Raw genomic sequence first — 11600 nt, 5'->3', positions numbered from 1 at the left:
AGATTAGCATGACAATTGCAGGACAACCAGGAGAAATTGGAGAGCTGCAAGATGAACTACCTGAAAAGGAGTAGGAAGAACTGATTACTCTTCTTTCAGTGCCCAACCAAAGAAGCCATACTGTGGTGTATTAGAAGACTAACTTTAAAGAGCAATGTATACCAAGACATTGCTGTAAGACAAATCATGGAGTGGTATTTAGAGAATCACTGACATCACCAATTTATAAAAAAATAAAAATATACTGTCATATATCACAGAGCTAGAGAACGGAGCGCTGGTTCTTCCAAGGAAGTATCTTAATGTCATCATAAACTCTCACAGATAACATAAACACAATGCACAATTTAACAGGAAGTTAAAGTGCCTCTTGCTGTTTGGCTTTTTAAATGGACATGAATCTTTTAATTTTAAAAAATGCTTGAATCTCCCCATTCTCTCAGAAGGGACAAGAGATGCACTCACAATACACGTCTTCACATTTCCACAGCTTTCTGTCTGGTTGATAATGAAAGCACCCTACCTTACCTAGAACAGGTACCCTGTTTCACAGCCGTTATTTTATAAAATTACTTTTTAAATTACTAGGCTGTCAATGCTCTTTTTTATTGTGACAAGAGAATTGGAATTAGATGGACACAAATGGCCCCCACTTAGTAGTAAGAGTCAACTGCTTATTTCTATGATCCAGATTAAAAGGCGGATGAGTATCAGTTCTCTCACCCATATGCTCCTCTTGCTCTTCATCGCATTATCAGCTTTGAAATTTCTGTTCATCTGAAAAACATCCTTAGCTCACTGTTGGAACAACTCCACTTATCTTTAGTTGCTTCACAGCATCTAAAAAGGCTTAGAATTCACCCTCTTTATAACAAACGTTTATTCAGAAACAGGTAATACATTATCTTCCCCAACCCCTAATGTTCCCTTCCCTCCCCCCCCCTTTTTTTTATTAAAACACGTATTTGGTGGGCAATCAAAAAAGGAGAACAATAGCTGTCTTAGGTCTCCTCCCCTACAAACATCTGCTGTTCACATGGAGCACCCTACCAGTAATGGTGTCATTGGCTTTCTAAACAAAGAGAGTATTCCATAAAAACAAGTCCTGCCAAGTCCTCAGTTATTTCCATGGCTAAAAGGGTGAGACAGAGGAATGGTTTGCACGAGCCAGATAGAGCAAAGAGTTCACACAGAACAAGAAAGCAAAAGAAACGGGTTGACCAAGAAAAGGAACCTGGACCTACTAGAGGTACTCAGCAGAGCTGAACAGAATGGATTAGGTTAGTCTCCTAGCTAGCAGGATCAAGTTCAAATCCCAACTAGATTCTGGAAATTGCTCTCAGCTTTCCTCTCTTATAATACAATCTGAACAAACATAAATGAATGGAGCTATTGGTACTTTCAACATCCAAGGCGACAATGCAATGAGAAGCACTGGAAGTGCCACCTGGTGGCCTGTCACAGACACTTACTGGCCCATAGCACATCCTCATGGTTCTGCACAGGACTTGACACTCCTCTCCTGTGTTCCTTAGAGTGCTAACTGCTCTCTGCTCCAAAACCTCTCTCTGAAGCCGTAACTGCAGCAATCATCCTTCGAATCCAGGTATGTCAACAGCACGCCCACACAGCAGCTAAACACTGCCCAAATGGCATCTCTCAAAGAAGTGAGTTCTCAGACACAAAATAAGACTGCTTCAGGGGTAAAGGGTCCCATGTCCTCCCTTTTTATAGGAGACTGGGTGAGTTAGAAGGTAAAAACAAAATTAATGTCCCTGCATCAGCAGGAGGCTGGAATACAGTCTAATGGGAGAGAAATATCTGCATTTCTTCTAGCTCTGAACACAACTGGTTCTTAATTTTTCAGTCCAGAAAGAGGAGAGTAACATAGCCTGACCTTACAGAGCAAATATATTCATTGAAAAAACGCCAGAACAACCCCACAGCATTACCAGAGTTGAAACCTCCCTTCCCACAGCACAATGGCTGGTGCACTTGTGCATATGTCCTTCCTGCCTGAGGCCTCTGTTGGCTGGCATACACAACAGGAAGCTCAATTTTTCACACTTCTTCTCAATGTCTCAGCTGCTGAGCAGGAACATGTCCAACAGCCAGAATGAAGTGGTATGCCATCAAATGCATACAAGTCAAAGATGCAAGATGGTGCTTCCTGTAGGGAGCCCAACCTGACTTTGTACCCAGCGCAGCAACTTCAGAAACAACGTGGTGTTCTTGCCTGTGGACAATCAAGGGGATGCACCTTTTAGTTAAAAGTCAGTCAGAAGAAAAGAGGAGGAGATCACCACTCCTTCCCTCAAAGTCTATGTGCACTTTTAATGGCCACTGGGGGCTTTGGAGTAAAGGATGGAGTTACATGGTATATGCTTGGTAATACATTACTGGCAGAAGGGGGAGGTTATTCTTTTGGGAAAAAAAAATATGGAAGAAAACTCCAACTATGAAAACAGAAAGTACACACACAAGAGGAAACACTATCATACAGTAAAGTAGCGATCATAGAAAACAAAAAATTTCAAGGCAGGCAAATGCAAATAACATCTGCACTCCTGCACTTTCCCCACCCCCCAACTTATATGAGTTTTCCAGTCCACTGCTTGCTCCTGCTTCTCAGAGTTTAATTTTAAATTCTGTGGGCTGCACAGAGGCAGAGACCCCTGAGGATTTGAAGAGGGCCTTCAAGATAGTGTCAGGGTCCACTTCAGCTGGGGGATTTGAGGAGGTGCTTGCACTTGACCGGCGTGGTTCCCCTTCCTTCTTCACTGAAGGGGTATCGCTCAATCGGCTGGAGGATAAAAAACAAGCAGTATTTAACCTCTCATTATGGAATAAAATTTAACACTATGTCTGCATTTACTGTTATCAGTGTTGACCCTTACCAACACTAGAGATAAAGGTTTTAAATACGCTTTCCTCACAAGAAAGCATCATCTCAGACTATTTTTGAACCTCAGGGCTGAGAGCAGTATGTGGTCAACCTATATTGCACTCAGCTCAAGATACTGTGCCACAGAAAGGAAGAGAAGGAAAATATTCATGGGACAACAATTCTCAAAACAGAATTTGCAGAAGTGTTTGGTTCTTTTCCCCACCCGAAGGACACTTACAGCAATATAGACTGGTCTGAGGTGATAACATTCCCATTCATATGAAGATTGCATTTCATTGGTTGACCTAAATAAAAAAGTCATTCTATCAGAATTGGGGTAAGGCCAGATCCTTGAAATACCACACAACAGTGCAGGCAGTAGAATTCCACATACAGGGGAAATATGAGAAAGAATAGCTGATAAATCTTTTGTTGCAAAATCAGAGCAACAGAAAAGCCACCAAATGCTCAGTACAATATGAAGGATCACACTAACTAAGAAATTACACAGAGGTACAAAGCCCTTAGCAGAGACACAAGAGGATTTCCTGTTCTTAGCTGTCTGCTCCTCATCTGACACTCATAACATGTCACTCATCTAGTCAATGAAAAAGCATCTATTTCCAGCTAAAAATTAACAGCTAATTTCCGTCTAACACAACATTGCAGGTAGATCCAGGTTAAAAATCACACTGTTAAATGTTTATGCAGAAGCCAATACTGTTTTACAACTCCAATTCAAAATGTCTCTGACGACACCCTGAGACTATTGCAACTAGTTTTACTTGTACTTTGCAAACAGTTTTTCTGTAAGCAAGTAAAGCCTTGCTAAGGACTATCTAGCTCTTGGTACCAGATTAGAAACAAAATAAATTTCATCTGGAAGTCAGATCAGCAGACTCACCAGGACCCTGCCTCCAGCTCTGAGCATTCTTTTTCTACAAAAATGTGGGTGGGTTTTTTTTTTATTTCACCTAAATAAACTGTGCATATATTCAGCTAGTTACACAGGAATGTATTATATTATCTAGCTCTTGAACTGATTTTCTAGTATTCCTCCTGTCTTGGTAGCACAGGAGCATCTGAGATGCTTTTAAACTTTCCACTGAGGTGGAAAGTAATTATTGATTTATTTACCCTAACTGCAACTCTGCAACTCAAACTTACCATCTAAGCACCTGTTGTTGTACTTCTTATATGCTGCGATAGCATCTTCTTTCTTCACAAATACTACCTCAGCCACTCCAGGGTGCACCAGCCGGGCTCTCTTCAGAGCGCCACACACGCAGAATAACTCCTGAGGGCAGAGAGTTAGTTGTGACCATGGTCACATCAAAGGCACCAAGTGAGAATGGCTTAGTTTCCTAATCGCACCACCCATCCTACTTAGAATGACCCGACAGAATCTAGACACTTGTCTTATTGTGCTTGTTATGCTATGATTACTTGGCACTAGTAATAGAGCTTACACAGGCAGAAAAGTTCAAGGCCAGTACTCTGTAACATTTTCCACATAGGAAGACCAGATTCATTCTCAGCCTCATGAGAATGGAAGTCCCTAGATAATCTGGATGGGGGCACAAGTTCAGGGAGAACATCCTGAACATTGTTTGGCATGAACTCTTCTTTTAAATGATGTCAGGTATCTCAGTACACCCTAGAAATGCGATTTTCTCCTACCTTCTTAAGCACGCGCTTTTTTAAAAAACGTGAACAAAACATAAAACAATCAGGAACCCTCAAAGTTTTTTGCAAGGAAATTAAACCACATCATACCCCTCTTCATTGCATTCACCATAGATCAACTGATTTATCAAAAAAGGTAGGATAGGGAAAGGAAGCGTCATTCATCCACAGTCCGGCAGTAAGCAACACTCACAACAATGTCTTCCTCTGTGACTCGAGGATGCAGATTATTTACGGTCATCTTTGTGCCTTCCAAAGGACTGAACGCCAGCTGCCAACACAAACAAATGCATCACATAAAAAAGGTCAGAAATACAGCGCACAAGACAGTACAGCAGAGAAAGCATTAAGAAATAGGTAAGGGGATGTCCAGCAATGTCTCTACACACACACACAGAAGAGCGCTACAGCTCGTAACGGGAAGTATCCATGCTTACAAAAGCCCAGCTCATCCGATGGCAAAAGGAGTTCCTTTTCCATGCTAATTTCCCTTTGAAGTAACTTTTTGCTCCTATTGACAAGTATAACAGTAATTTAATCTGCATACATACACAGTAGTCTCGTTATGCCCACAATTCTAATAGCGTTTCTCTGTTGCACTCTACACCAGCCAGCAAACCCCAAAATACAGCTCTAGCCCTTCAAGAGGTTGCTGAACTCAATATGGCTGGGAATACCTAGTGGGTTACCTGTACCCAACATCAGGCCAATTTGGCAAACCAATTCCAGGCAGGTTGTCTACAAATTGCTTGAGAGGTCTCGTGTACAGCAAGCAGCTGTATTTAGAAGAATCCTTTTTTCTCCTTGCTAACTGAAGTGGACAGAAGACAACATATGAAAGAGTGTTAAAACACTACTCCTAGGGACATGAGAAAGCCACCAAGGAGTTATAAACAATAACTGCCACTTCCCTGTAATATGGATTCCTCCAGGACCATGTGCTCTTATGTCAGAGAGAAAGGCTGAGAGAATCAAGATGCACTATCTGAGAAATCTCAGTCTCTCAAACTCTGAGGAAAAGGATGTTTAGACTAGTTTCAAATTCTTGGGACATGGACTGCAGTTATCAGAATAACCTTGATGGTGTCCCAGAAATAATGGTGAAAGGCAGGCAGAAATGAGCTGCTCACATGACCGATGAATAGCAAGTTTCAGATGTTTTAGAGACTCCTGTAAAAAGCATCTTCCCCTTCCCGCAGCTCACCTCAACAGGTGCCGGCTCTTTTGGAGGCTCTTCCTTTGTCACTAAGGTCCGAGACATGTTTGTCAAGGCCTTCGTCCGCATAGGAGAGGGAGGTGCAGGTGGAGCTGTGTATGTATCATTTTGGACCACTTTAGTCAGGGGAACAGTCTTGGACAGAGAGAATTTATTGCTGCTCACACCAGTCTACAGGAAGAAAAAAATAAAGTACCTCTGAGAGCTGCAGCCTACAAAAGTCATCGCTCTTTTTCAAGCACCACCAGCAGAGTATTACTAGCATGCACTAAGAACTGCATGTCCTTCCCAGTGTCAAAAGCACTACAGTGCTGGAGTTTCAGCTCTGAAGAACAAAAACAAAAACCAGCTAAGCTTCTGGGCATAAACATAAAAAGATATGTTTATCCCAGAAGAGTACTTCCCTCATAAGCCCTTTTTGTTTTCATATTCTTCTTAAATGAACTTTAACAATGTGATCTGAATTTGAAAAGCTCCTTTCACTCAAAGATTTTCAAGTACTTTACAAAGTGTTCACAAATATTGCTCATTAACAATAAGATTGAGCGGCCCTGGTACAAACAGCAATAATTCTTCAGAAATACCAAGCTAGGGCACACAACGGCATGGAGCATAACCTCTGCAGTTGGAACTACCTGAGTTTAAAGCTAGACTAAAAACTCTGCTTGGTAGCTGCTGTGAACACCGGAGAGAACAAATTTACTCCTGGAAAAAAAACCAAAATAAGTTGTAAGATTATTTAAAAAACACAAATGGCCAGAAGCTTTATTCTGAATACCCAAGAAATAAACCCAGGGGATAATCATTGCACTACACTGCCTGTATGATGGTAAAACCACATGAATTTGCTTCTTCAGGACCACAGAATAACTCAGGACAAACCTATGTCTAATCCCCATGTCCAAACCAGGGCTAACTTCAAAGACACATCAGATTGGCTCAGGGCCTTATCTGTTAACCGCTGAATATTCAAGAATGGCTGCGCCAGCTGCTGACCAATACCGTGAGAATTTCGCCAACTAGAATTTTTTTTGCTGCAGCACATTTGTTGGTTCATTTTCTACAGGGTCACTCCTGAAAATAACCTGAGGTTTTGCCTTTTGCCTTTTCCATGACCACAGTGAGTGGACAAATTTCACTACAGCCTTCTCAGCCTTGAGACACTGCTCTCTCACCCTCTCCTCACACATAATATGCTGCAGCTCTCTGACCACCCTGTTGTAATGGTTCCAGTCAGTGTCCTTGTAGCGCAGTGCCCCAAAATAGGCACAGAATTCCAGGTGCATTCTCAAAATGCCAAACAGGAACCACTACCCTCCTTGACTTCCTGGCTATGATCTTACTACATCTACAGTTGGCCTTTGTTGCTGGAAGGATGCACTACTAACTCATTCTTAGTAGATCACACAGTAGGACCCCCAGGCTCTTTCCTACAAAGCTGCTTTCTAGCCCGTCAGTTCTCAGCTTAAGTTGCAGAGGGTTATCCCCTGCCAAAAGCAGGACCTCACATTTGTCCATACTGAAATTCCACCTTCTTCAGAGCAAGAGTCCTCCCCAACAAGATGCCAACTAAGATTTCACCTGGCAAGGGATTTCCTGCTTTGATGCCCAGTCTCTAGAAGTAGCAGAAAGCTTCCCTTGCTGGTTTGCTCAAACAATAACGAGATAAGTTAAATACACTTCCTCAACAAGAAGGACGTAAAGAGCCAAGATGTAGCCACCTGCCAACAAGGCAGAAAGCACACATTTTAGCTGCAAAGAGCCCATAAAACCAGCTAGCCTAAAAGAACTCTGTTCCAAAAATAACAGCAGAAGCATTGGCACAAAGGAAGGGTGGGGTGAAGAGCAAATATTTGAGGAGAAAGCATCCCTTAAATACTTTAAAAGAACATAAGCCCTGTAAAGCCAAAGCTTGCGTGTCCATGTAATGTGAGCATGGCATGGTGGGGACTGCTCAGATAATTCCTTACCGAATTGTTCAGGAAACTGTTTGTGGTGGTGATTTTCATCTGTTTGCTAGGAAGGGGAGAGACACTCTCATCATCATCTTCCATGTCATACAGGCCCTGCAGAGAAGCAAGGTTATAGTTTACAAGCAGATAGATTTAATCTAGACATTTCTAAAATAAGTAGTTTTCCCTTGTCTTCAACCATGTTCAGGTAATGAACATGACTGCATTGGACTTTACTCCTGTCATTGCAGCTGGTGGACACAGAAGGTACACAAGTCCATTTCAAAACATCAGTGTAAAATCTATCAGTCTTCTCCCGAAATTCCACAGTAAAGCTGTTTCCCTAAGTGTACTGAAATCACATACAGATTCCTCTAATCGCTAGACCTCATTAGGACTGTTGAAACCACATTACTGGAATAAAGCCTCAGCGTCTTAATTTTTAGCACCCTGCTACCTTTAAAGTTGAAGCCTGTGCATGTGATTTTTAAATTGGGTTTTGTTTTTTTTTAATTAAGCAGATGCCTGCTAAATACACCTAAATTGAACATTCCTTTGGAATAGCCTGCTTTCCTCAGCACTGCACATATCCATCTGGCACTACAAAACACTGCACTAGAAGGTTTACTGAATAATTAATTTCCCAATTTAACTTAATGCTCATAGCCCTGCCTTAAAATACTGAGGCGAACTCCTACACAAGTATTTCTTTTCATAGACTCTAAATAATGTTAAGAAAAAGTCTAGACACAAATGGCACTGCCCAGAACATAAGAAGTCACAATTCCAAGCAGCTTTCCATTAACTCAGCAGAAAGGCAGAGAAAAACAGTGGGATTAGCAATGAGAGCTTGCAAAATCAGTGGGTTGTCATAGTCAGCAAGATTCTGATTTACAAACAGGGAAGTTGTTCCAGTCACAGAAATGCTATGAAGGAAAAAAACCAAAAGGGATGAGAGAACAGAGGAGAATTGTGCAGAAAATAAAAGAGCTGGGAAAAACACTAGCCATCAGGATGATGGACTTGAGTTTGAGACAAATAAAATGGATTCTAGGCGTACAGAGATAAGGTCAGAATAATGAAGACACTTCCTTAAGTGACAGCATCTGGGATAGGTGAGGGTAGCAGGCCAGCATAAAGGTAACATACACAAATAGCTAAAGTTACCATAATCAAGGTCAAAAAAAAAATCCAATCAAAAAAGGACACGATATTGTGAACGTCAGTTTTCCAATACTTCATGTAATACTTTATGTGTATACACACAAAATAACACAAGTAACAGAAACATGTAATTCCTCTCTGAAAACACCCAAGGTAGTAAGGTGGTTGAATGGCTGGGGGCTGTGACAAAGTACCAGAAGAGATGGCACAAATTCTAGGGTCTTTCTCAAAATCTGCTTGATAAGGGATAAGGCAACTTTGAAAGTACATCAGAATACTAGTTAACATCATTCACTATCGAGTTTCCAGCAGGTACCCAGAGCTGGGATTTTTTCACAGGAAGGTTATAACTTCTCCCACCTCACTGAAGCACATTTGGCCATGTACAATCCTATCGACTCTTTGAAGTGCTGGCAGCATGGTGAATCAATACAACCAACAACCTGATCTGATGTGGTGTCACTGAGAAATTCACAGAAAGACAGAGCTAAAGGTCACGGTCTCTAGAGAACAAAACACATCAGCACATACAGGCATATCTACTTCTCATTCACACAACACACAAGGAATCAAGATCAATTATACTAAACGAAAACCTCAATTACCATGAAAGTGTGTTAATCACACAAGAATAGGAAACCAAGCTGATGGAGAATTTCCAAACACTTTCCTCTCCTACTTCAAGTTTTCTTTGCACCTGCCAATGTTTATGGACAGATTTCCTTCCCTGCCAAAGGTAACAAACAGAGCACAGAGCAGGTACACACCTGTTTGTGTGTATGGTTGTTCACCACATTGATCCTCATTCCTGCTGGGTGAGAGTGTCCAGGAACTGGTGCCTTCTGCTACAGTTAGAGAAAAATAATCAAAACATTAAATATTACAGTCCATCAAGTCCCCATTTCAGAAGATTAGAGCTGTTAGTTGATACCCTCTTGCTTTAAAGTATATTACAACAATATGCTCTTAGATTACATCTGTGCTTCCTGTAATATGTTCAGTATGAGAGAGACTCACTTAAATTGAAGAAATTAAAACCTAAGGCCACACAAAGAAACTGATTCAAATTACTGAGGTTTCAGTCCAAGATAATTGGGAAGGGACAGCCCTGCCAGGCTACATTTCTGCCAATACAAAACCATGAATGGGCTAAATCAGAAAGTAAGCATCTCTTCTTTCATGCTATAAGCAACGAAACATGAATATCTCTATCAAACTCAACAAGCTGGGACACGGCATAATTCAGTTCCATTTTAAAGGAGAAGCATATACTCCCCGTAACAGTACAGCTGGAATAAGCTGCAGTGGAATAAAATCATACACAGGATAGTGTAGCTGCTCCTTCTGAACCCATTACAATGTGAAACAAGGATGCCAAAACAGAAGCAGTCAGGGAATATAGCTGTTCAATAACTGAAATCATGCAACAGTGCCCTCAAAAACACCATTTTGTTTTTTGGAAAAGCTGGAAGCTCTCCATTACAGAAAAAAAATGGATTTTCTTACAAAAATACTCCACACAGTCACTAAAATCTTCATATTTGCATTTTCTCTAGACTGTAACTTACACCATAACACCCTCATGTTTCAATTTGCTAAACAATTCAGAAACAAGGATACCCACCCTACAGAAACAGCAGCAGATCTACAGAAATTCTTTGGGTTTCAAAGACTTCTCCTTGCTTTATGAGAAACAAGACCCCAGGACAGGAGATCTAGAGCTGTGTGCTACACCTTGGACCAAGATACTCTAGTTTGACTGCTCAATATTGGGAAGATAAGAGGGTCATGGGCAATTTAGAATTTTAGTGTAAGTATTTTTAAAAATTATTAGATAATTGCTCGTGTGCAAGGTTCTGTCTACAGTCTCAATCACCATTATAGTATTTTTCCTTGCACTGTGTTGTCTAACAAACAGAAAATACCATTGGTCAAACCAAGTCACAAAAAAAAAAAAAAACAAACCCAACGGTCAGAAGCAGCAGCCACTGCACCAAGTCTCTGCAAACTACTTTAACTCCTAGGAACTTTATAGAAAATGTTCAACTCCTAAGGATTGATGGTGGTGATTTGGCTTAGGACAGCAAGAGTACTAATTACCATACTAATTAATGACTACCGAAGGGCTCTGCGATTAGCCCTTCTTACAGCCACAAGAGCCCTTTCTCACGCAGAGCAGTGGGAAACTTCCTAGGCTAATTTACAGAAGAAACATGTTTGATACTCCTGAGCAAAACTCACAGCTGAAAAGAAAGCAGACTCATCAAGGCTTTCAAACTGATGAAGTTTTCTGACTATGTGTAAGCGCACTGCTTATTCTGAGGAGGACAAAAATGAAAGAGAGAGGCTAGGAACTTCAGTTCCATGCTTGTAGAAGTGAGGAGCAAAACCACTCCTCAAACAACAACCCTGACAGTCTGGAAACTTCTGAGTCTGCCCACAGTACCTAACAGAGTTCAACACCAATTGTTCCTCCAGGAAGCTGGCTAAGAATCAAGTTGCTGCACACACAGCAAAGTGCAATTAGAAAACTGGCCAAGAAAATCAGCAGGTCAGGCTGACCAGCTGAGTATAACAGAAATGAAATAAATCTTGAGCCTCAGAAGGAATGCATCATGTAATCAGGCAAATCCCTGGAAATCAGGGCTTTCCTGAAAACCATAAAAAGAGAAAATTGTAGAAGAGCTCACTGAAT

General features: G+C 41.2%; 1 protein-coding gene across 2 annotated transcripts in view; it reads right to left on the bottom strand.

Moving 5' to 3' along the window:
• Positions 1-2309: 2309 nt before the first annotated feature.
• Positions 2310-11600, bottom strand: part of POLDIP3 (DNA polymerase delta interacting protein 3) — a 14071-nt gene continuing 4780 nt past the window's right edge. Inside the window, exons 3-9 of one of the 2 annotated variants that reach the window (XM_032689118.1) lie at positions 9673-9747; positions 7760-7855; positions 5778-5960; positions 4767-4844; positions 4055-4184; positions 3126-3192; positions 2310-2803 (exon numbers count right to left, since the gene is read on the bottom strand). In XM_032689118.1, coding sequence (XP_032545009.1) covers positions 2629-2803; positions 3126-3192; positions 4055-4184; positions 4767-4844; positions 5778-5960; positions 7760-7855; positions 9673-9747 — 804 coding nt within the window. In that variant the 3' untranslated portion in view covers positions 2310-2628. Of the gene's footprint in view, positions 2804-3125; positions 3193-4054; positions 4185-4766; positions 4845-5777; positions 5961-7759; positions 7856-9672; positions 9751-11600 lie in introns of both variants that reach the window. The other variant, XM_032689117.1, reaches the window with a different exon arrangement.

Source organism: Chiroxiphia lanceolata, chromosome 5 (assembly GCF_009829145.1).
Source record: "Chiroxiphia lanceolata isolate bChiLan1 chromosome 5, bChiLan1.pri, whole genome shotgun sequence".
Taxonomy (NCBI): Eukaryota; Metazoa; Chordata; class Aves; order Passeriformes; family Pipridae; genus Chiroxiphia; species Chiroxiphia lanceolata.
The sequence above is the reverse complement of the archived record's forward strand: the minus strand, read 5'-3'. Positions and strand labels throughout refer to the sequence as shown.